The sequence below is a fragment of the Plectropomus leopardus genome, chromosome 19 (assembly GCF_008729295.1).
Source record: "Plectropomus leopardus isolate mb chromosome 19, YSFRI_Pleo_2.0, whole genome shotgun sequence".
Classification (NCBI taxonomy): Eukaryota; Metazoa; Chordata; class Actinopteri; order Perciformes; family Serranidae; genus Plectropomus; species Plectropomus leopardus.
The window spans coordinates 8,604,330-8,630,988 of NC_056481.1; the positions used below are offsets into that span (position 1 = coordinate 8,604,330).

A 26,659-nucleotide genomic window follows, 5' to 3' on the forward strand; every position below is an offset into this window, starting at 1 on the left:
GTTAGATAGCGTATCCGAGTTATGATGTGTGTGTGTGTGTGTGTGTGTGTGTGTGTGTGTGTGTGAAGGGAAAGCGGGTTTATCCGTTGTCATTTTGTGTTTCTCCCTCAGGATTAGACTTGTGTCTTATTAATGAAAAACTCATCAGATATCAGAGCAGTTCCCCAAGGAACCAAGCAGGGTTATGAGACACAGGTCAGATTAAGACCTCTTTAAATACCGTGTGTGTGTGTGTGTGTGTGTGTGTGTGTGAGCATGTTACAGACGGATAGAGAGTGTGAGTGAGCAGCGGAGTGGTATTTAATTTTCCAAGATGGGGGATTATCAGTGGCAGAATTTGATCATTCTGCTCTGATAAGGATGTTCAATCACAGCTTATCCCAAATATTAAACTCTCAGTCTTTTGTCCCCTTTCCCCCCAATCCCTCACACACACACACACACACACACACACACACACACGTTTCCACACGTACAGACTCCAACTGCCGAGCTTCTCATTGAATAAAGTGGCCTGCTGAGCCGACTGTCAGGGTGGTGTGTGTGATTGTTCAGCCACCTGGTCACCTCGGGGGACGGATGGGTGAGGAAGGGGGGAGGCGTGAGAGGAGGGAGGAGGAGGAGGAGGGTGTAGGGTGGGCTGTTGGGGCAATGCGAGGCTTTAGCGTCTTATAGAGGCAGCTGAGGAGACTAAATTAAAAAACTGTTTCGTCTAATCCGGAACACCAAGAACAAGTGGCACACACTCCAAAATCTGATCCCTCGTGTTTACATGGATCTGGATGAGCTTAAAACACACACACACACACACACATACACAGTGCAGCATTTCCTCAAATAATATGCACACACACACACATGTTCCCTGCTGCTAAATACTCTGTGATTGTGTCCCCGGCCCGCCGGATAGAGGGAGGGAGGGAGGGCAGGGGGTGACGGGAGGTACGAGGCCCTGATCTGCACTCTCATTTTCAGCCCGGAGAATCTGCACCCGGGACATCTGGGTCACATCATTACTGCAATCTTCTGCTTGTTCATTCCCAGCTTTAGAGGGCTTAGAGTGACAGAGCTGTACTCAAACACGTTCACACAAAGCACACACACGTCCGAGGATACACATACAACATGTAAGGTGACATGTTCTGTGAAATAAATCATGTTTTTTAAAAAAAAAATTAAAAAATAGGTCGACGGTTTGGGTCTTCAGTAACACAGTTGTTAAAATGCAGTGAGTGTGCACATGCTGTGTTAAGTTCCAATCACATGAAAATATTACAGCTCAGAGGTAGAGCGGGTCGTCCGCTAACCAAAAGATCAATGGTTTGATCCCTAGCTCCTCCAGGCGACATATTGAAGTATCCTTTGGCACAATACTGAAACCCAAATTGCTCCCGATGCTCTTATATATATATATGATGCACATATATGGTGCCTTGGTGACCGCTCTGTGAATGTGTGGAAGCACTTTGAGTTATAAAAAAAAGATTAGAGGACCGCTATACAAGTGCAGTCCATTTACCATTTCCTTTTCTTTACATAACTTTTTTGTGAACATCTACCTGGTCTTTATATCGGCCTATATGTATATATATTTTTAGACAATTATATAAGAGTTTTTTTTATCAATGATAAGAGACTGTATGCACTGATTGACAGTTTCATGGGGAACCTCACCTGTCAAGACCCTTAAAGGTTTTCTAAGTTTCCCCCTGCATGTCTCCTTTTATTGAAATGTAAACCATTGCTGTTTTTTTTTTTAATATGTGCTAAATAAATCTAAATTAAATCATTTACACTTATAAAGAAAGGTCCCAAAAGGGTTCATCCTGAGGGCTGAGGTTGTACCGAGAAACTTTTGCTTTTTGAAAAAAAGGTTCCTAAAGGGTTCTTTGTAAGAGCATTTTTTTAAGAAGTCGAGATATTCAGACCTCCTACTAGAAAAAGTACAAAGGAAACGACTCAAAGTCGGAGTTCCTACTTGTGAACTCGGGAAAATCCACGAACCCCGACTTTAGCGGCCTGACATCACACAACAACGGCAGCATCCATGGAGGCCACAGTGGCGCGAATTGCAAAATAAATCAACTAAAAGGTGACTTAAAGTATATGGGCATGTTTTTAATTAAATAGAACATCTACTATCATATAGTAAAACCTGCTCTGCATGTAAATTGATGTCAAAATATATCGACTGTTATTAAACAGCTGGTCACGATAAACAATCTGATCAGGAGAAAACATACCTCAAAGCTTGTTGCACACCGTTTCACACAGTTTTGAGGAACACTTCATTCAACCTGGAAACATCATTTTCAGACTGAACGTGCAGCTTATTCCTCCTAAAATGGGGTTTAGGAAAAAAACTGATCAGATTTTTGTAATCTCCAAATAAGAAACTGTTTTATTTTTCAGAAATAAAGCATAAACTATTGAGAGCAGAAACATTTTCCTCTGGGACATCTCTTATTTACATTAAACACAGTTTAAGAAACAAATTATGCATTTAAACAAGATAACAGACTGAAATTTACCCTGCGCTTCCTGCTTTCCTCATGGTTGTAAGAGGGGGGCGTGGCTCTACTGCAGGCACCTTTGGATGATGTGGCACATGGTGATTGGCTTATAGACATCACATCAATTAAGTCTGTGCATTTGCTTTTAGTCAGTTGACAGTGGTCACAGATCTAGGCGTCCTAGAAAAGCTAGCTTCATTGGACGAAGAATCTGAACAGCTTAATTTATTACTGTATTGCATTTTATGGTGCTTTGGACCTTCAGGATGTGAGTCCTTAACCCTTTGAAACCTGAGAAAATTGGCTTTATTTCTAAAAAAAAAAAAAAAAAAAAAAAAAAAAATGAAAATTATGAAATGTGGGAAGAAGGCAATGAGCAACTTTTGAAAAATGAATGTAAAATTAGTTTGGAGATTATTAAAAAGTACAAGAAAATTACATGAAAATGTACACACACAGAAAAAAACCTGAAAAAAACTAGTAAAAAACAAGGACAAAAACCTGGAAAGAAAGACAATTACAGTAATTCTGGAACATCCTTTTACATACATAATTATGTATGTTATATATATTAGATAACATACATTTATATGTTAAGTATATTATATATAACATACATGATTATATTTGTTTTGGGGGAGAATCTAAAGCAATTTATTCAGGGTTCAAGGCTTAAATACCTGTGAAAACACCTTTAAAAGCAGCTCAAGGAAAGTGATGTTGACACAGGTTTTCAAGGGGTTCATTGAATTGAGCTGAATTAAATTGAACTGTATTGAATTGACGGTGGCTCTATGCTGAAGTAAAACACTGTAACTCTAAATAGTTCAATTGAAAATGTCATGAAATAAATTTGTGAATGTAAACAAATAACCTGTAATTAACAATTTACCTGTAAAAGTGTTCCTCGAGGAACATAGTTTTTAAAAAAAGGAGCAACAGAGGTTTTGCACTCTTTATGGTGAAGTCGCACCGCCCTCTAGTGGTGAAAAGCTGGTTTTACAACAGAGTAGCAGTTCATGCTGTGGACCGACAGGTGGCGCTGTTGAGCGGCACACCTGAGCAGATGCAGAAAGACGGACCAGAGCAGCTACAGTTTATATGAAATGCAAAGAAAATATTTTTTTGCTGTGCTGTCTAATATGAAAACTCCAAGATGGTTAAGATGCAGTTTATAATGATTATCAATCAGTAAGTATTCTTACATTTGGATTTGTTACTCGCCACAAACATTTTACCTCATTTTATTTATCCATCATTTAGTTTGTTTTTGGCAAAATTAATACACACTTCTGATGTTACAAATGATTAAATCTACCACTGAACTGAATATGTCCTGTTACTTTATACTGATGACAACATGTAGATTAACCCAGAGCCCTTTAAGAGATTATTAGACTATTCTAGTGCACTAGATTAGCCTAACTCACATTAATAACCATATTCCTATTAATTAAAAAAAACAAAAATATATACTAATATATACTTCTTACCATTATACCCACCTGCAATGCTTGAACGAAATGAAAAAGCATTAAATTGAGGTGTCTGATACCTGAAGACACCCTAGTTACATGATTTAAATAATAATAATAAAACTATTAGCCTACATTTCTTTATTTTTTGCCAATGAATATGGTTCCTGACATGATAATTTTGTAAAATGACAACAAAAACAACAACAATAATAATAAATTATTATTATTATTATTATTGTAGATGTTCTTATCTGGTTACTGTAGTTACTGTATGCGTTTTTCCCGTGTTTTAGTGAGAAATCAAGCCAATTTGTTCAGGTCTCTCAAGGGGTTAATCGACGAAACAACACCTGTTGACACGAACCAAGCCGCCAAGAACACGTGCACAGTTTTGGGTTGCACCTGAATACAGCAGCACTGTTATGGAGGGGGATTACTGCATGACGTCGTCACTGCGCAGTACAGGAAGTCCCCTCTTCTTCAGCAGAGGATTTTAGGATTTTAGAAATTGCTTTGGTGTCACCAGGTGAGGGTTCCTCTAAAAACTCTGCTCCAGGTGAGGCTCGAACTCACAACCTCGGCATTGCTCTGCTGCATACTGTCATATAAGTACCGCGCGCTAACCGATTGCGCCACTGGAGCTTCGGCAATATTCGGCCAGGAAGTCGGTTTAAGAAGGACACGAGCGCATGTAAACAATAGATCTATTGTATTTTGTTTACATTTTCTTTTATTGGGACTAAATTTTGTTGTGGGAAGTGTTTAAGGTTACAGACAGCGGATGGTAAACTTCCCGGGACCCCGGTAGTCTCACAGTCCACCAGACAGCGTGCTGCGTTCACGTGCCTCTCACAAAGCTCCGACTTTCAAGATCAACAGGAGTAACTATAACGTGTGTGCATTGACTGTATATACAGTCTATGCGTGTGTGTGTGTGTGTGTGTGTGTGTGTGTGTGTGTGTGTGTGTTTAGGGTTGTCTTGTTCCAAATACAAACAATTAAATAAATATAACTGAGGAATAGTTGGAAGGAAACTACATTTAGAACAAAATTATGTACTAGAACAGACACACAATTAAAAATAAAATTGATAAAGTAGAAAACCATGATTTCTATAAAAAACACACACACACAATAAAAAATAAAATGAATAAAGTAGAAATCTATCACCACAATTAAAAAAAAAATTCAAAACATACACAAACACAATAAAAAATGTAATGAATAAAGTACAAATCTATCATTGCGATAAAAAAAAAAATCAAAAAAACACACACAATTTAAAAAAGTATTATAAAAATACCAGTGAAATAATAATAAAAGTACTGTAATGATGGATTTTTACTCTAAATGCACTCGTAAGCATTTTTTTTGTGTTTTTAATTTGTAAATTCCAATGGACAAAAAATCTTAATGCAGAAATCATCTAGTAAAGATGAAACTAAATATTAGAGTTCTCAATCTGTGCTTTATTTATTTAAGTATTACTTATTTAAAATACAAATACAATTTAAATTGTAGACATATATTATAGACATTATACTGACTGATGTTTGCACCACCTCACAGCCGGTGTGTCCCGGGCATGAGAAGCTGACAAGTACTTTTTGGGGGGGGATCAGTCTCAAGCTTTGCATTTTATGTGATAATCTTGGATAGGCAGGTTCAAGCTTCAACAATGTTGAAATGTTTCATGTAATATTTAAAAAAGTGTATGTTATAAAACATCTCATGTTTACTTTAAACACATTTTGAACCCAAAAAATTTGCTTTAACAATATGATTAATATGATTAATGGACTGAAAATTACCTTGCGCTTCCTCCTTTCCTTGGCCATGCTGGTTAAAAGGGGACATGGTTTAACAGCAGTCACCTTTAGATGATGTGGCGCGCTGTGATTGGCTTAAAGACATCCCATCAAAGAAGTCTGTGCATTTATACAGTCAGATGACAGTGATCATAGATCCAATCATCCGAGAAAAGTTATGTCCTTTGGAATGAACGGAGGATCTGAACGGGCTAATAATAATGAAACTCATAGTTGACTCATAGTGCTTTTTTGTTTCATATTTTGTTTTAACATTTATTTATTATTTTTATTTATGCATTTAGTTATTTCTGCATTTATTTTTTTAAATCTCTTTATTTACTTATTTATTTCCTTATTCCTGTATTTATTTATACATTTATTAATATATTTATTTTGATTTAAGTCATTTTTTGTTCCCAATACTATGTCCCTTTTTTTTTTTTTTGTCAAAAAAATAAATAAATTATCTGATCGCGCTGCGTGGTAAGAGCTGGGAAATTAATGTGAGCAGAAAAATTAATGCAGCAGTATACAAAAAAAATCTCTGTGAACATAGAGGGGCTGTACACACACACACACACACATACGTGCACATACACACTCACACATACAGTGAAGTACCTTGAGGCATGCTGTAAGCCTCCATAAGCATGATTTATATCCACAGAGCACTCCTCATTCCTCATCACTGTGTCAAATTTCCATATTTTGTGGGGGTATTTTACGACGTCCTCACACAGGCTGCAGTGTGTATCAGGCCCCATCCATTACACTCAGAGCAGCACAGAGACGGGCAGAGAGAGACGGAGTAGGTGGCTGGGAGACAGGGCAGACTGTCCGGATATAACACCACCAAATGACTCAGTGAGACTGGACACCATAATCCGGCGCTGTGTTGTGGTTTTTTTCTTTTTTATTATTATTGTTTTCAGCATATTCATAATTCAACACATGACATACAGGAAACACTAACATAAACATTCTGAATGAAAGAGAAGAAATCATCAGCGGAGGCTCACACCTCAAAGACATGCGGCGGCGATGCCAGTTTTTAAAACTTATGAATAAACACACCTGAAGGCTGGATGGGTGAACTTTTTGAGGCAACTCCCTGTGACGCCATGGGAGAAAAAAGAGAGAGAGAGAGAGGTCTGAAAACTGGATAAACTCGACGGTTTGCTTTAAAGAACAATTAGCAAAGTTACTCGTCTTTTTTTGCCTCAAAATGTTGCCGCTACATCACAGCCTTAAGGAGAATATGACAGATCCATGCCTTTTCTGTTGCAAAGGAGTGCTTTAGTACCCATGTTAGGGCTAGGTAGGTACAGTCGGCCATAGAAATAGGATGAGTAGATTTACAGTGCTGTAATGAGATATACAAGATATTATACACTGGTTCATGAGGGAGGCTTTTGCTGTTTGATGTAAGCTGGCTCTCTATTTCTTTGCCTTTTTCTGTTTTCAGAGCATGACAGCTTTTAAGTGTAATGTCTCCATCGTTCTTCAGCTCCAGCGTCATTGATTTAAACGCCAAGAAGAGCGTGGAAAACTGCAGGTAAAACAATTTAAAGCAGCCGTTTTCTTTTTTTAAAAAAGGCCGCTGGTTCAGTCTTCGTATAGTGCATTTTCTTTTTAATGTCAGCGTTGGACATTTGCCTCTTTCTTACGTTAAAAGAACCTTTGTCCCAACAGTCCCTCCCATTCCCACCCCCACCCTAACACCCATGCCTACGGTGGCCCTGAGGGTCAAAACACAACATTTCAGAAAACACTACATGTCCCAAAACACTTTATCATTTCTCAAAACACTCGTTTGAGTCTCAACAAATGTTTTGTTTTGTAAAATGTTTTAGTGTTTTGGGAAATTTCGTTTGTTGACGTGTTTTAAACTATGTTGTAGTGTTTTGAGAAATCATGTTTTTGAAAATGTAGCATTTTTGGATATGTTGAATATGTGTTTTTGGAACGTAGTCGTGTTTCAGGAAATGTAGTTGGTTTTGGGAAATGTTGGTTTTTTTTGGGAAATGTTGAAGTTATTTTGGGAAACGTTTAAGTGTTTTCTGAAATGTTGTTGTGTTTAGACCTTCAGGGGCACCATACATGCCCCCACCCCATTCTGCTCCCAAAAAAAACTTTATACAAACTGATAAAACTCCACAAAGATTCACCATCAACACAACAAAGTCACACAAAATTCTGTCGTTACGTCCTCCATCCATAAAAACTAAGAACAGCACATGCCGCCTCGCCCTCTTTAGTGCGCTGGCATGATCACACACGCACACACACACACACACACGCACACTCTCAATTGCACACTCACATGCACCCAAATACATTATTTACACACACAAACACATTCCCAGGATTTAAGACAAGCAGCACTTGCAGTCAGGTCGGGTGTATTTTCTATTGCATCACGGCTCATGACATCCTTCTGTTGCCAAACAGCTTCTTTAAATGTTCGGGATTATAACGGCTTGTTAAGGAATTAGGGACTTTAAGGGAATCCTTCACCTACAAATTGATTATTTATATATCAGTTACTGACACCACGTTACCTTGAATCCATGTGGAAAACTTTTTCGCGTGTTTCCGCCATGAATAAAGAATCAAGAACAGAAAAAACTGTATTGAAGTAACAAGGGTCCACATATAAAAGCACATTTTACAGAGTTTCATTTATACAGTCACATGATCAGTACTTCCCAAACACTTAGTTTTACATAAACCTCAGTTTTTAAAGTGAAACTTTTCTATGTTCCCTCCAAAGTCAGACTCCATTTAAAAAAACAGTAATTTTACCTCACTGAACACCGGAGTTGCTGGTTCACCATTTCATTAATTGGTTAGTTTGTTTGTGTGATTATGTGACTTTGGTGAATCTAAACTAACCCTTTAAAACACCAAAGTCACACAATCACACAAACAAAGTGATCGAGGCAGCTGTAGACCCGCATCTCAGTGTAAAAAAATGTAAAAAAAAAAAAGTAAAATGACTGTTTTTGTCATTGGAGTCTGGCTCTGAAGAGAGCATCGATTAGTTTCACTTTCAGTCCAGTTTAAATAGTGACATTTTTGCTTAAAATGCATTTGTTTGGGAAATACCGAGCATAAAACTGGATAAATGAGACTTGGATTATACTTCACGAGTTGTGTGAGTTTTTAAAGAAGACTGTTAAATCGGGCTCCCTATCACTTCTATTTATTAAAAAACGGCTCAGTTTTTTTAGTTGTCGTTCGCTGCAGGTGCATGTGACATTTTCTTCACAAATTCAAGGTGACACGTGGTGAGCAAGTGATATGCAACTGATCGTTTTGTGGGTGAAGTGCTCCTTTATAGGAGGTGAGAATTTGTTAGTGTGTATGCAGCAGGGGTGTCTGAGGGTACGGTGTCCGGTCAGTCGTGGATGACGATGGGGCCTCGCATCCTCAGGCTGGGGTGAGGGTGCGGAGGGGCGAGGACGAGCCCCTGCGGCGGGCCCTGGGTGACCCTGCGCAGGGTGATCTGCTCGCACGGCTGCCGACAAGCGTGCCTCAGCTGGGAGCGAGACAGCATCCGTCTGGCCCTCCTGGAGGGGTGGAGACGAGACAGGACATAAGTGCAGAAGAAGATACACTGAAACCAAACTAATATTAGTAAAAACTCCAGATTGAAAGCGCAGTGTTGAATTTGGAAACAGAAGTTGTGGCATCAGAAGAGTGACAGACAAAATATTGAGCGAATAAATCTCCCTGAAATCTTACTAAATAGACGTTGTGATGAGACTAATTTGTCAGTCAGTGTTAATCACTCAGATGCTTTTGAGTTTTTTTTGTCACCTTTCGACAGAGACAGGCTAGCTTTTACACCTGTTTCCAGTCTTTGTGCTAAGCTAACAAGCTGCAGGCTGTGGCTTCATATTTTTTAGAAATATAAGAAAATGTCATTGATCTTTTGATCTAATTATCTGCAAGAAAGCAAATAACCATATTTCTAAAAATTCTTTTTTTTTTTGGACTTTAACTGTGTGCTTGCGATTGGATTGTATTGGAGAGAAGACAGCAGACATCTCTTCGGCCGACATCTCCAACATTCGGCAACTCACTCTAAAACAATCTCGACTGACAAACAGCACAACAGGTAAGAGGAAATATATGTATTTTTATTTGGGTTTATTTGAACGGCCCCTTTAAAAAAAAATCCAGCAGTTAGAGGCCAGTAATTTAGGACTGCATCTTTATGTTCCCGCGAGTTACAGCAGCTAAGCCTGCGGATAATGTTCATCTGAATACATTATTTATACGTAGCTGACCACAGGTTTAATGCTTCCAGAACAGCCTGCAGGAAAAAGGCTGCCAGCACATGGAAACAATGATGAATTTGGCTTTGGGCTTCATGAGAGGGATTATTTGTCATGTATTCTAATGGTTTACCAGCAGTTTGATAACGATGCATTGCTACAGGACCTGGGTAATTAATCACATAATTGTTTGGTTGTGAAAATGTTATTCAACCTTTGATTTTTGTCTCCTATGTGTTTTGGTTAACAAGCAGCTTTACAAGAGGTGTTAAGTGTAAAGCTTCGCCAGCAATAACTGATGCATTCAAGGCATAAAATGAAGAATCCAAAAAAAAGCAGATAAGTTCAGTTAAAGGGCAGCAAGTTTCGATTTCAATCTGCTGAAAAAGTAATTACAAACCATCGCTTTTTTCTCATTTCGGGAGGATTCAAAGTGCAACATTTATGGGAGCAGAATGACTAATACGTCTCTGTTACAGGGTAAAAGGGATGTACGTCTGCAGGATTTTCAAAGGAGCTGGCTGGTGATTTCCAGACTGCAGCGGGCTTTGTGCTGTGACAGGAAGACTCTTTTAACAGCCCTTAGCAACCAGCAGCACAAAACTACAAGGCCAAGGGGCACACTCGCAAGTGGCGGACACAGCACTAATGGAATTCATTGCAGACAAATGCGAGATGCATAACCACAACGTATAGGTGATTCATGGTTCCCTTCAGGCGGTCAAGAAAAACACTTTCAGATTGAATGTGCAGCCCAGCCCTCGTCTTTTCTTCCTCTTTCTCTCTGAGCAGCACTGAGAATGTTTTTCTTGTGTTGGGAACAGGAAAAAACATCAGTTCCCCACAGATCCCTGCCGTTGATGTAACGAGCACACTCAAGAAGGCTGCACACGTTATGTATTTGTGCATCCAAGTATAGTAAATAAGCCTGGGATTGCCATAGTTGTGCATCTACAGTGAAGCCTGGGACTTGTTATTATGCAGCACGACATGTAACATAGAGTTAGGCTGAGTGTAAATCAGAGGAGAGCAGATTTAGCTCTGGTGGCACATTATCTAAAGCTCGGCTGTTTGTCTGTTCAGCTGGCCGTTGGGAGGAGGAGGAAAGCAAACATGTAAATCCATGCGCAAACACATCAATCTGTCTCATTTTACATTTCTGTCTTCTAATATTTCCCATTTATGTTGCTTTGTTCTTTTATTTTTCAGACAAAATTGAACTTTTCTACATCTTATCATAGGCACAAATGAGGGAAAAGTACACAGAATCTTAACTTTAGCTAAAAAAACAGATACTACAGTGTAAAAATACTCCATTACAAGTCAAAATCATGCATTCACAATCATACTAAACTAAAGCTTGAGAAGTTTTATCAACTAAATGTACTTTAAGTATCAAAATTCTGCAGAGAAAAATGACGTGACTATATTATTAATATAAATGCATTGATGCATAAGCAGCAGTAACTATTTTAAATGCACTTAGTTTATTTCAGTGGTTCTCAACATAGGGATCAGGCCCCTCCAAAGTACCACTTAAATGATTAATGGGGTTGGAAAGAGGAAAAAACAAAGTTATATGAATTGTAATATTGTGTATGTTTTGTATTCTATTTTATGATTTTATTTTTTTTCTACTTCTGTGAGGTGTCTCTGAATTTATTGAAAAAGCCTCTATTTTTTTTTTTAACATAACATTTCAAAAATATCGCTTAAATGTTGCTTTTAAAGTTTGGTTTTTCTCTCTCGCCTCCCTGAATTAGCGGGAGCTCACTCCCGCTCCTCCTCTCTGCTCTCTGACACTGCCCTCTTCATCACACTGAGGGAGAGAAAAAGTGGGAGAAAGAGACAAAAAGGGGGGGAGAAAATGAAACTTCCGATCATCTCTCATTAGAAGCAGCCTTTCAGAGCGGATCTATTAATGTCCTTTATTCCAAAAAGCATTAACTGCCTCTGCGAGGAGAGAGACACACAGTGTAATATAATAAAGGGGACAGCATTCAGGACGACGTCTCTCTCACACTAACACACATGTTGATATTAGTGGTAAGTGAGTGATCCATAGGAGTGCAGCCATGGTTAATGTGGTAATGATATTTCCTCTCAGGGACCAGCGCTGCCTGGCTCCGCGCTGGTCCATCTGCACCAGTTAGCTGCTCTAATTTTAGCGCGGTGATCGGAGGGCCGGGTGCCATGTCTCATTTAGACACAGGCCTAATGGAAGAACATCCTTTTCCCTCACATACAGACATGCAAACATTGACTCACTACGTGCATGTGTGTGTGAGTGCACGAGAGAGTGTGTGTCTATGTATGCGAGAGAAAATTAAATAGAAACTGATTGTGTGAAACATGGATGCATATTTATGTTATTAATCATGAGTACAAGAAAATGTGTACAGAGTGTAAAAAGACAATCTGCTGTTTGTTTTCCAGACACTTGGATCTGTAGTGTTTTTTTAATTCACAGAACTAAGCAAGTTACATTGTTACATTACATTGTTTACAAGGAAAATTAATCAATTCCAGTCTTTTATAGAGATGATAATCAATCTAATTTAACCCTTTGAACTCTGCAATAATGATCCACCAGTGCCGACTTAGGTATCTGCTTAATGTGATGCATTTTCTCTGATTATTTTCAAATGCTTCATATCCCTAAGATCTGTACAACCTATGCTAAAATGTTATGTAAGCCAATACACCAAAATAATAAAAGTATTGGAAATGTGCAAACTATTTATAATTGTACTTACATATTTAAAATTATGCTACAAAATTCTAATTTTTAGGGGCTTTTTCCAGGTCTTTTTTTTCTCTTGTTTTGTGTTGTTGTTGTTGGGGGGGTATTTCTACTGTAGCTCATTGCCTTCTTGCCTTTCAGTGTTTTTGAAAGAAGTCAAGCACTTTGCTCAGGTCTCAAAAGGTTAACCCAAAGTGTCAGCTGAATTTAAGCATAAATAAACTGAGTTTGTGTTTGTGTATGTGGGTGCACCGTGAGGTCACCACAGGATGAAAAAATAACATCTTTCCCTTCACAGCTCAATTCATCTAATATGCTGTCAGCTCTCAGCATCACTTGCTCTTCCATCACACACACAGTCAGCCAATCAGAGGTCGGAAAAGTGTCACCTTTGCTTACCTGGTCTCCCGGGTGACAAGGAAGAAGCTGTCATCGGGGGCATCGATCCAGTTGGGGCGTCTCTTACGGATCATGACTCCGCCTCGGGTGTTTCCACTGCTACTGCTGCGGCCGTTATGCTGCAAAAAGACAGTTAAATGTCATTTTATTACAAAACGTAGCGATGCAGCTGTACATGATTTGTTAAAAGAGGAGAATAAAACACCTACCAGGAGGGGACCACCTGTTGTGCCTGGGTTATCTGCAGAAACAGGAGAAAGATGCAGCGTGTGCATGAGGGAATCTGTCACTTGTAAATAGTATTGATTGGTTTATTGCTTTTCCTAGTGGTGCAGCAACTGACTGTGTTTCAATTTCAGTAAAAATAGTGAAGTTACCAATAAAAAACAAAGTGTCAGACTGAAGTTGAATCATCCAAATTATCCAAATGACCCCCATCTGCTGATTCGTTTTCATTAGAATTAGTTGTCATTCTCTCCAACGAGCTAGTTTAGATAAGAAATGGCAGAAAAGGTTATCAACTCCGGGTGTTATTTCCACTAATTTGATTTTAGCAAGCAAAAAGGATGACAAGGACATTGGATAGCAAAACTGTTTGGTCCCCAAGTCTCACTCACATCATAACATACTCAGTTAAAAACAGGACGGGACGCATTTTCCAATTTTTGGGGGGTTTAGCAGATGTAAACAACATTCTTGCTTCTAGGCAGCATTAAAGGGATAGTTTAGATTTTTAAAGTATGGGGTACGTATCTATATTCAGTGTATTATACAGTAGATGCCAGTCTGCATGCTCACAGTTTGGAGAAGCAGGTTTGAGTGCAACACAAAAGTCAAGCAATGTATTGCTTTGAATGGGGGTCATCAACAAAATGTGTTTTAGCCATTTAAAAATAAGTCCCACCAAAAAAGTAAATATCAGTTTAAGTCTATGCTATTTTGAAAAAAAAATTCAGCACTTTAACTCAGTCAGACAGCCTGTTTTGACATCTATGCCCACATTAAAACCACCAGACTCCAGTGACAAAAACATTCATTTTAGCTTGCTGAACACGGGAGCTTCTGGTCTGCTGCTGCTTCTATCAGTATGTTAGTTTGTGATATTGTGTGACTTTGGCGAATCCAAACTAACACTCTTAAAAGCCAGCGCCGCACAATAACCCAAATATGGCAACTGATGACGGCAGCAGTAGACCACCAGCTCGTGTGTTCAGCAACATTAAATCACTGTTTTTATCAATGGAGTCTGGCTTTGAAGAGAATAATGTAATAGCTTAATTTTGTCATTGGAAATCACTGTCGGACATTAAGTTAAAGTGGTAAAAACACTCTTAATGTAGTGTGCACTTAAACTTATATTGATTTTATTGAGGTGGGCCTTTTTTTAGGTGGCTAAAATTCATCTTGTTGCTGGCCCCCATCCACACCAGTGCATTGTTACGCTTCTGTGTCAGTACTCCAGCCTGCTTCTCCAAACTGGGGGCGTGCCAACTGACATCCTCTGTTTTTAATATACTGTTTACCATTAAAAAATCATAACTATCCCTTTAAGTTAACAGATAACACTCTTATATAAAAAATAACTTGTGGAATAAGTTCAGCTGTTTTTTTAAAGTAAAGGTGACTGTGTGAGTACCTGAGCGCCTGTCTGGCTCAGCCCTGCTGTGGTGATGGTAGCTGCGTTTCCCCAGCATGCCGTGGGGGCCGTGTGGGAGAGAGGAGAGGAGGCGTCGAGGGGGAGGCGTCTGCAGGCCGGCGGTGCGGTGGGAGCGAGGTGCATGGGCAGCCGGACGGGACTCTGGAAGAGACACCACAGCTGGAGCTGCATCAACTGGCTCCTATAGACCATCTGAATAACTTCTATTTATACTCCTTTGATTTGACAGTTTTTAGTGCTCATTCACTGTGTGTTGATTTACCTAGAAACTGCAGAACACTGGTGAGAGTGCTCCTTTGGGCGGCTCTGGTTTTGGGTAGGCGAGTCCCCTGCCCTTCCGACACCCTTAACATGTCTAAACCAAACACACATACACACACATTTTACAAACTACTGAAGTGTTTCTCAGACTGTATAATGTCCCTCTACTCCCTTGAGATAACGCAAACATTTCTGCAGAATCATGCATGGAAAAACAAACCAATAAGTTTGTAAATTTAGGTATAAAATCAGTGTAACTGTTTGTCATTTGCTGGGATGTTTTATGCAAATGAAAATAGCCTTTAATGTTTAAAATGAATGATGCAGGAGTCAATGAAAGTGTGCAAGTTGAGGTGTAGATGTGGTGACTTACTTCCAGGGACGGCATTTCCACTAAAAAAAAAAATCTTTACCCACATGCACATACAGATGTGAGTACATGCTTACGTGCACACACAAACAAAAACAACCTGTAAACACATACATTAAAATATGACAGTATTATGACAGCAGGCACTTAAGGTTGACTCCATGCTGGAAGGAGGACAGGGGGGGAGGTGTGTCTTTATGGGTCCTCTGAGTGTGGTGGATTTGATGGACAGATAACACGGGACACATGAAGCACAAAGACTCAGAAGAGATGCTTTCAGGTGTGACTTTATTGGAGGTCTACTCTCACATTCACACAGTGATGAAACAAAAAAAGAGCAAAAAGAGGTAGAAGATGAGATGAGAATATTGCAACAGTTAAAAAATGAAGGAGGGGGAGAAATGGAAAATCCTGTGTGCAGGATTTACAAGCGAGGAAAGGCGACATGATGGATTCATGTGAATATTGCATGACTGGAAGGTATGGGAGAGGGACACTGGTCCAGTTGATGACTCCTGATCTAGTGGGAGATGCAGCAAAGAAGTCAAGAGCAGCTAGTTATATAAATAAAAAAGGTCCTTACTTCAGCTCCGTTCTAGTATCAGCCCAAATCTAAAGCTCATCATCAACCCAAACACAATTCATTTCGTCTCACAGAAACACACACGATAAAACAGCATGAGGGAAAATGTGCACGCAAAAGGGGAACAAAATGGTGATGGCGGACACACTGAAGCTGAGGCTCGGTATTTACAATAAACATTCGTGGGCACGCCTGTATCGGGGCGCCGTGCAAAATATAGCTTCTCTTAGTAAAATACATTTTTTCTAACGTCAGCACGGCTCAGACTAGAATATGAGGATTACGGTCTACTCGTTAACGACAGGAGCAATGTCGAGTTATTATGTGTGTGTGTGTGTTGAATCGCCTTGTTTAACCAATAAATCTTTGTGTTTAATTCCAACAATGGCGTTCAGTTCACAGTGACTAAGAACCACAACAGATAAAAGAATTAAAAAAATTAAAAAAACACGAATGAAAAGATGATCAAAACTCATAGTTATGAGGACAGGCAGTCTTTATTGGAAACAGGGGGTGGGAGAATACAAAAACCAAAATAATAATAATAACAATAATAATAAAAACAGAGAGAGAGACAGACGGGGGCAGAGATGGGGGGGTTGATGGTGGGGCAGTCAGGGTGAGGGAGGGTGGTGACTGTGTGTGAGTGTGTGTATGTGTGTGTGTCTGCAAGTGTGTGTGTCCATGTGGCAGAAGTTAGGAGGAATTGAAAGAGCTCTTACACTCTGCCTTTATGGCCCCACAGTTAATGGGGACAAAGGGCCGGCGCGCAGCACGGCGCAGCCTGATGATGTCACGGCACATGTGCCGGGCCAGCTTGGTGAGGCGGGTGGCCTGCAGCAGAAAGGCCTGCTTGGTCTTCATGGAGGACTTGGGGCTGCCGCTGTTTCGCATCGGCACCATGTGGTTGGACTGGCGAGGAGCGTGACCCCGCGAGCGAGGCTCCTGGGAGGGAAGGAGGGACACAGAAAAGGCCACTGAATACAGTCTCACTGATGACAGCTAAATAAAAAAACATTTGAGGAGTTTAAAAAGGCACTCGAGTCTTTGATTCCTCAATAAGCTTCTGACTATGAGCAAAGTGCTCCAACAAGGACACAACACTTTCTGCAAAAGTTGGAACAGTTTCGGTTATTTTGCATTAGAGATTTCAGTTTTTTTTTAACATTTTCCCCCCAACTTTATACTTTGATTTTTTTGCTTTTTAGTCAAATCTTGCAGCTCCAAATACCACATGTACATTATAGCCCTACCTATGTATCAGTCAGCTGATTTAAGAGACCGATGCATATAAATATATACTTTGGTATTGGCTTAATGTTTTCCGATATGCACAATATGAAAGGTTCATTTTTAACAGAACATAACGCAGAAAAGATGCTTAGGTGAATTTAGAATTGTCAAATTGTACTTTTTCAATGCACTAATGTCATTTTTTTAAAAATAAGGATTATAAACATACACACATCCTTCTCCATATTTAGAACATAAGCAATCGCCCCCTTCGGTAAAAACACAAAAATAGCAGAGGACTTTGATTTTAACAAAATGAAACCCCCTGAACCTCAAAACAAAACCAGCACCCTGGCACATGCACATGCACGGCAGTAGACATCAAATTTGAGGTATGCACATAATTCTCAGCTCTACGTGCACCAGCGCAACAACAGACAGATTGCATTTACTGTAACGATGGACGACTGGATCGATGAAATTTCCCTTATTCAGTTTAAAAAAAACTACTTAAAAAGGTGTTGAAATGTTATTACCACAAAAAGAACCCTGCTTACAAAAAAATGCCAACATTTTAGTTTTTAAATTAAAAATAATGAAAAAACAGAACACAAAAATATGCACGCAAGTAACACAGTACACCTAACTGAAATTAATCAATCCAAATAAATCAATAAATCCTGCCTCTCTGGAGGTTAATATACGTTTAGAGAGGTGCTGACTCATCTGATCACTTTGGACTCTGCAGTTTTTTGGTGCTGTTGTTGCCCTGAGAGGTGATTCTAATATTTTCTCCACCCTGTTTATGTCAACGAGCGTAATTACAGCCTCCGAAATGACCATAAAGTTGAATCAGCGCCTTATTAAAAACACTTAAAACAAAAAGTGGATATAACTTTTGTGACGGTGGGATTTACAGCAGGGCTGTTGCATTGGGCTGCGTTAGATAACTGGCAGCTGAGTGTACATTGTGGAACAAAACCTTTTTTTCATTACACTACACAGACGCAATGAATAATGTTAATGATGGCTGCTGCAATCCATTTATGTCAGCCTGTTCCAGGGTTGTGGTGTTGTGCATGCAGGCTTAATGACATTTACGTGGCTGCTTCAATTAATCAGAGACCTCATTTATGTTATTAATTGCAACTGTACAGAGACAGAGTTGGTTTGTGTTGCCTCCTATGCAAAAAAAATCCTAAACAAGAAAATCTGTGGCGCAAAAGTGAACCTCTAGAAAAGGAATGCTGTCATTGGAAATGACAATAAAGCATTTTTAATTGTATAATTTTCTTAAACATCGCATTACATCAGCATGAAAAAGGGTAAACTACAGTGTGGCAGCCGTGTTGCCTTGAATTCGATGACAGACAGGACCAGTTTTTCACGCCAATCTGTCGACATTTAGAAACAAAGTCTCTTAAGTGGTCTGTTTCTCACTTGAATCCACACAGTAAAAGTGGAAGATGTCTGAACGTATTAAGAGCTAATATGGAAGACACAGTGATGTTTTGAGCTCACTGAATAACTGATGCTGACAGCTCAAAACATCACTTACATGCTGTAGATGTTAAACGTTACAGAGCTGCAGCTGTGCAGATGCAGATTTTGTTTGAAGATTTGGAAAAGTTTCTCAAACAGTATTTTTGGATATAAGCAAACACACCCACACCTTGCGACCTTAGCGTCACCCAGTCTGGTGGGAGGGGCGCAGGACGAAGAGAGGAGAGCTGCAGTAAGAGGGTGTATTTCTGTTTCCATGCTTTAACCCTTAGGGACCGCTTTAATATTACACACCATCGTATCACTCGGCATACAAAATGCGCTTCTCAGAATCAAGTTTTAAAAAATATTATACATTAGTATTATTTTCTTCTTTCATTGAGTTCATTTTTTAACCAACATCAGTCCTAATCATAAAGATCAAATATTCATTAATCATCAGAATTTCAGCCCCTTTAAATGCAAGGTTTTTGTCATTATGCCACTATATTTTTAGATGACAAAAACACAAAAAATGAATTATTTTTAATAAACTACATGCTAAGTAGATTGTTCTATTATCATTATTATCACAGCCTGGGATATGTCAATGACTTGCAGCAACACTGATTGTGGCATTAACCTAGTAGAAATAGCATGTATTTTCTCCATATGCCAAATATGTTAAAAATGACGTCATCAGGTGGAAAATTATAAGTTAAAAATTCCGAGGCAGAAGCCAAAAATGACACCCAGAAATAATACAATGCATGTTTTTATGCTTCGAAGGTTGTTGGATCAAAAAACTGCAGTTTGAATGGATTTCAATGGTGCATTTTTTTGTATTTAACAGTATGAATGTAACAGTTTAGTGTATTTTAGACTTATTGTAGGAGCTGAGCTGGAAAATTCAAGACAAAACAAAAACGCACAGTCTTGCCAAAATGTATGCCACACGCATGAACACAGCCAAATTATCAAAAAACTAAGAATGAAAAGCGTGTGAAATGTGCCAAACAGTAAGGGTTAAACATGTCTTGAGAAACTGCTGACACAGCAATTTTTTCAGATTCTCCTTTCTCCCCCTCGACAGCCCGCGTGCTTTATATGTGACTGAGCTTACATTGGTTGCTGGACTGGGGGAGGTCCTCTCCTCGGGGCCCTCTGCTCTGCTTGGCATCTTCAGGCCTCCGTACTTCTTCCAGTACATCCAGCAGGAAACGCACAGGCGGCACTGCATGTTTGGAGGCCCCCATGAGTACCACTGGGCCGACTGCATGGCTGTTGACGCACAAAACGCATTAGCGACGTTTAGAAACACTGCAGGAGAAAACTGGTATAAAGACACTCTGCAAACTGATCTCTACTTCCGCCATCTCAAGTCTTTCCTAATGATTTTATCGACGTCTACATCAGACAAAGTCACTCTGCACGACTGGCCTGCTATTGACTGATGAGATTAGTATTAGAGGAGGATTTTTTGTTCAGGATTCCTGTGGGATGGAAGTCAATTTCACTATTCATCACGTGAGTGGGACGAGACAGGAAGAAGTCAATGGGAGCAGGTGGGACAGATATAATGATAACAAAAGGTCAGGGGGGTCATTCTTACGGGATTGGGACAGGACCGGAGAAAATCTATTCCTGTGTCACCCTCTGATTAGTGACTCAAAGGGACTTTTGTATTTGTTTTCTACATGTGTATCTTAGCTGGTCTCAATTTTTCTAGTTTTTATGGTTCACTTATAGCATACATTGACTTTTTAGTCCTTCCTTGTAGTAGCTTAACTTAAATAAAGGATAAATAAATAAAAATTAAAATAAAACATCTGAAGAGACACAAATGAAACTAGGGTTGGGTATATTTTAGATGTAAATGCTACAGCCCCTCTGGTCTATTTCTTATCAAATAACAATTTTATTTCAGCAAGAAATTACACCATAAAATTATAAACAGGGATTGGCTGTCAAAAATTCAGAGAAATTTTTTGATTCTCATTTTGCTGTGTGCAGTTTGGCTTTGATTAATTCAGACATGAAGGTGTCTACAGGTGTCAGACACTTAAATTTAATGGCTTTTAAGAGAGTTTTAAAGATCAATTTAAACTGAACTGAAGAAACAAATGACCTTGATGACAACTAGCTCATTAGCCGCAGTAGCACAGGAGGTCCCAACCCTTGCTTACAGGAATCGATAAGCAGAATTGAAAGTGAAGTGAGATATTGATCACTGGATTAGTAACAGCTGCCAAGCCAAATAAGATCTGCAGTGATGGAGAAAGTAAAAAGGAACGCATCTCATCCAGAGTCAGAAGAGTTCAACAGTGAAAAGGAATCCTTTAGCTGGCAAACACGAAGCATTAGTTCCCCTCTCATTTCTAATTGACCCGTGTTCACTGCCCTTGTGATTCAATTTCACACTCTGCGTGCTAAAACACTCTCTAACACACACACACACACACACACACACACACACACACACACACACACACACACACACACACACAGAAACAGAACTCACTATAGCAGCTCTCGCAGGCTCTGCCCCCGCCTGCTGCATGGTAGGCCCCGGGGCCCGCGCCGTTCACTGTCGCCATCTTGCCGTTGGTCATCGAGATCTGGTTTGGGTTGGGCTTGTTACTGTCGCAGAGAAGTAAGAGAAAGAAAACATCTGAGAAACAGACTGACTGCAGCTGCGTTCTGCAGCGCTTTAAATTAAAGCTTTAAATATGCATAAAAAAGTCACAGTTAAAGTATGACGACAATGTTTGTGCACGTGAAACGAAATGACTTACTATGTGGGGATATAAACCTGCTTCAGTTTGCTCTCTGCCTCTGCCGCCTTCAGTCTCTTCTGCTCAGAGAAACACAGCGCATTGATTCATTAATAATTAACAGACATGTTGTCTGAATAAAAACAAATTTTCTCGGAGGGTTTGACACCTTTAACTATCAGACATTACAACGATCATTTAACGTGTCAAATCATTTCAAAAGGTGTTGTTTGCTTTCTTCTTGACGTGTGACAGTCGGCGGTAACCTTCCTCTGATAGTCAGAGCTGCGTCCCCACTCAATTATCAACCTTCGCCTCTATTTATTTCACTTTCTAGGACTTCCGGCCCCAAAACTTCAGAATCCAACTTGTCTGAAGTTGGAGTCACACCACCGACTGAAGTTCAAGATCTCTCAGCTTCTGCGATGTCGATTTTGACCATTTCTTAAAAATATGTCACTCATAAGTCCTACAGCTTTATGCAAGTGAAACACTAAAATAATTGGAGTAGCTTTTTGCCCTGCAATAGTCGATAAAAGCACAACAAATGACACCAGAACATAACAACAGAAGTATACGACATATACGCAGACAGACAACAAACCACGCAGTAAAAAATGTTAAATTTAAGAGCTAGAGGTAGGACAAAGAATCTTCAATGAACTTTACAAACTTTTTTTGTTTTGTTTGCCCTCATGAAAAATGTAAAAGAAAAAAAATTAAACTTTTACGAGGTAAGCTTCAAGATGGAGAGTCTTCGTTATAAAACTGCCAATATGAACAAAAAATGGTCTGCCATATACTATTGCAAAAAATCATGCCCATGCACCTGAAAATATTCTCTGTAAAGGAATATACGTACATCTGAAAACAAAGTATTAATGTCGTCCCTGCTGCTAACAGAGTGGTCTTCTTTGTTGTTAGGTTTTTGTTCTCTGTTGAGCATTTTATCAGAAATGTTGCTATTACATTGTCTTTTAATTCATTTACTTTGGTCTTCTTTGTTTGTTTCCTTTCCTTATTGTTTACTTCCATTTTTCCCTTTAAGACTGGCGGCCCTTATCCTTTGTTATTTAAAATGTTTCAGACAGAAATAATCCTACAAAGCCACCCCCGGAAATTTTTTTCTACAAATAGTATAATACAATAGTATTAATGCAGCAAATCTTTCTCTGCAACTGTGCAGAAATACCAGGTTTAAAAAGAATGAAAAGACATGCAAGAATAAAAAAGTCATTGTTATGAACGAGGCTTTGAAGCTTCACAGGTACAGCCTGAGCTTTTTCCTCTTTTGAGAAGGTTGAAAAGAAGACACATCGGACGGGAAAGGAAAAAAAAACCAAAACGAACATAACCGACGCCCTCCCCTGCCTCAACCACCACAGTGAAAAGTGAGGAAGGTGCTGGAAATGAAAGATGGTGTCTTTTTTATCATTATTTTGAACCTAATTTAAACAGATGAAGAGACCTTTAGATCCAAAATATTACTGCAGTTTTTTAACACATTTAAAGATCAGTACATTACCTACAGTAGATGGCGGTTGGCTCCCAGTTGGGAGAAACTGGAAGCTACGCAATGTACTGCTGTGGATGCCTAGTTTACCTTTTTCCCGCAAAAATCAGCACGTGTACAAGTTTTTCAAACCTGGGTAAACACACTAAATATGGTAGTGTGTGTTCCCGCTTCAAGCCAGGAACAGAGATCTTTGAAAACTTTTCAGTGGCTTCTTCTCTTTATATATATCTCTCACTTATTTTCTCTTTCAAACTCGCTGCAGGTGTTTGGATCTGTGTTTTAGCTGCTTACGAGGAGACTGACGTTAATTAGTGACGACAAGTTATTGCATCTTGCTGGTTAAGGAGCTGAAATTATCGCATTCAGCCGCCTGATTTATTACCATCAATGTCTTCGGAGCCGGAGGCGATAAAAACCTCTTCAGCAGAGTCATTTGACCCGGGTGTGAATAGCAATCGAACGCATTCTCACTGCATTAAAAAGCCAGATGTTAGCAGGTGTTGGTGTTTTTTTTGTGCAGTGGGAATGAGGCTTAACATTATCTTACTGCTTTATCTTGCTATCACACAGCCCTTTTCTACAGGGAACCGAAGCCATTAAATCACCCTCTTCAAACTCACCAGACTCCATAGACAGAAACAGTAATTTTACCTAAAAGCACATGGAAGTTGCTCTTCTATCTGCAGCCTCAAACGGTTAGATTTCTGTGTTATCAAGGGACTTTCAGAGTATCTGGGTTAATACGTGGTAACAGCAGCGTGGAGAAACATATGTCATAGCATGCTATGATTTTCTCACGTCTCTCATACTGCATTACTTCTTGGTCCCAGGCCTCACTAACAACCTTAAAATCTATCATGTTTTTATATAATCAAACAATAAAAATCACGGACCAAGAACCTGTAAGATGGCACCACTGTCACATACGAGAGAAACATAATATGTTTAGTTTTGAAAGTTTTGTTAGCTACTGTAATCTGAAATTGGTGTTTAAATGTCTGCATGGTCTGGCTCCTTCTCTGTTCGATAAATTGGTCATAAGAAATCAGGATTGTAGTCGAGTTAACACATGGGCCTCATTAAACGGAAATTGTTGCATTCCAATGTGCAAAACCTCATTTGGACAATCAGCCTTTTCTGTTACTGGAGCAAAACTTTGGAAAAGTCTACCCACTGAGCTAAAAATGCAAAACAATTTTATTGCTTTTAACAAAGTGTGAAGTCATTGCTGAAGGAGAAACAACTTTGTTTCCGCACTTAAAACAGGGAGAGGATCATGTATGTTTTGTCTCCTCACGCAGCCTTTTTATATCTGCATTTTATCTGCCACTTATAACTGTATTTAATTTGTAATAACCTATATTTCTTTTATTTTTATTTTGTTCTTCTTCTTTCTTTGTATTTTAAGCTGTAATTTCTAAAAGCTTCTCATGGAAAGGTGTTACAAGATTGCGTGGGAAAGGTTTTTTAGAAGGCTGTGGAAAATAACATATTGACACTAAAACATATTTGGACATACAGAATTTGACTAAAAATTCAATTTTCAGATTTAAATAAACAGGGGACCCAACTGGAAAGTTGCAGAATGATACAAAAACCGAAAAATAAAATAGAATAAAATAAAATACATTTAAAAAATAAAAAAATAAAACAAAATAAAATACTAAAATAATGGAGTCACCTTTTAATTCCCTTAATCTGTATCTATTTTATTTTTACCACAGGGAGGGTGGGTGGTGTGAATGGCTCTGTTGTTTTGAGTTTAAGAGTTAATAAAAACCAAAAAAGAAGAAAAACATGTTTTTGTGCTGCATATACTGTTGCTATGTCTTTAAAAATGAGTGTTTTCAATAAAAAATACTTGTGAATAAAAAGGTGGGCTTCAAGGATGCACACAGTGCGTTTTACTACAAAACTCTGAATGTAAACACAAACTTTGTTTTCACTGAAAGTCCACTTTGAACCCTGGAGTCAAAGGTAGACAACTGGAAATCTTTCAGACTGTCACCATCGCAGCAGAAAATGGTTAAAAATACTTGAATTGTTTTGAAGTTACTGAATGAGACTCACCTGTTGCACATATCTGTCTGTGGTCTTCCACATGTAGTAGTACTCTATGATGCTCGTCAGAGATTTCCATGGCAGCTTCACAAGAGGACAGAATGAAGAAGTGTAAAGAGAGGGGAAGAGAAAGAGAGACGGAGAGCAAATTAATGATATTAATATCTCATGTTCTTGCCATCTGGGTGCGAAAGCCTTCATATATATTCATGAGAAAGAGAGGCATCGTGACCACAGAGGCTGAGAGCTGCTGGCTTTGCTTGGTTCTGAGCTCTGGCCTGAAAACACACACACACACACACACACACACACACACACACACACACACACACACACTCACATGAATGCACACAGTGATTCACACATTTAATAAGTATTCATGAGCACCTGGTGCCCCCACATACACCCATATCCTGCCTTTATTGTACAGTGCAGATAAACGGTGGAAAGGGAGGTTCAACAGAAATAGTCACCCCCCTGTAGGCTTGAAAGGTGGCTCTTAAAATTGGTAATTTTCTCCTTCACAGAACAGTGACTGTGGTCATCTTGAATTCATGAAGATTACAATGAATTCCCATTGTGACACATTTTCTCTGAGGAGGAAAGAAGTATCAAAACTTTGACAGAAACTTCAAAAATCCCTCTTGCAACTTCTCCACTGTGCATCAATGTGCTGAGTAGGTTTCAATAACCTCATTTTCCGCTAAAACGCAGCTAAAAGCACAACTTCAGCTTTTTACTTTGGTCACTCGTGATTATGCGCTCACGCGGCCCACCGTGTTTTGATAACTTTAACCCTCAACATGAAACCTGGTCTCTGTGAGAGGACACACTGACACAAAATCAAGCTGATCTACAGTCAGCGATTAAGAGTGAAACTACTGAACAGCCACTTTTCAAGCCTACTATAGGTGAGCATAAGGCTTGTCACAGTAGATAGTGTTGCACAGAGTTAGGGTATACACCAATTACACTTCTTGCCAGTGCCATTTTGCTTTTTAGTGGAGGATTTGGTGTCAAAGCCAGAAGCAAAAGCACCTATTTGGCAATATTTTGTAATCTGATGACAATAATGAGGGAAAAAGGAGGCGTGCAGCCGGCTGTTCCTCTTGGTTTCATTTCTGATGTCAACAACAGCCGAAAATAATCACTCTCCTGTTATGTACACGCATTTTGATTAACAACTGAAGTGCTAATTTCGATGACAAACAGTGCATTTCCTGTGACTACTTAAAAATAATCATCTCGTGTTTCAGCAGTTCAAAGCGGACCTACTGCTGGAGGAAATTTCCATCAGCAGAAACTTAATACAGCGATCTACAGATATTTAGCTTTCCCACTTGGTCATTATATCCATATTACCGATGATTATTTATCAAAAATCTCACTGTGTTAATTATTTAGTGAAAGCAATATTGATCAATCTTTTAATAGCAATATTGACATTTGGGTATTTGGTAAAAAATATTATTTGATATTCTTGTTATCATGCAGA

General features: G+C 39.1%; 1 protein-coding gene and 1 non-coding gene across 2 annotated transcripts in view; both read right to left on the reverse strand.

Annotated features, from left to right (window-relative positions):
- Positions 1-4,539: 4,539 nt before the first annotated feature.
- On the reverse strand, positions 4,540-4,633 carry trnai-uau. Its single transcript has 2 exons — positions 4,596-4,633; positions 4,540-4,575 (listed from the first exon to the last, which is right to left on the reverse strand). It is a non-coding gene; the product is annotated as a tRNA-Ile (tRNA).
- A 4,352-nt stretch (positions 4,634-8,985) lies between these two features.
- mta3 (metastasis associated 1 family, member 3) overlaps positions 8,986-26,659 on the reverse strand; it is a 34,856-nt gene continuing 17,182 nt past the window's right edge. The window contains exons 10-19 of the mRNA XM_042507542.1: positions 25,174-25,248; positions 21,609-21,667; positions 21,335-21,453; positions 19,937-20,094; positions 16,821-17,043; positions 15,147-15,239; positions 14,864-15,025; positions 13,437-13,468; positions 13,228-13,346; positions 8,986-9,374 (exon numbers count right to left, since the gene is read on the reverse strand). Of these exons, the coding sequence (XP_042363476.1) occupies positions 9,203-9,374; positions 13,228-13,346; positions 13,437-13,468; positions 14,864-15,025; positions 15,147-15,239; positions 16,821-17,043; positions 19,937-20,094; positions 21,335-21,453; positions 21,609-21,667; positions 25,174-25,248 (1,212 nt within the window). The 3' untranslated portion in view covers positions 8,986-9,202. The remainder of the gene's footprint in view (positions 9,375-13,227; positions 13,347-13,436; positions 13,469-14,863; positions 15,026-15,146; positions 15,240-16,820; positions 17,044-19,936; positions 20,095-21,334; positions 21,454-21,608; positions 21,668-25,173; positions 25,249-26,659) is intronic.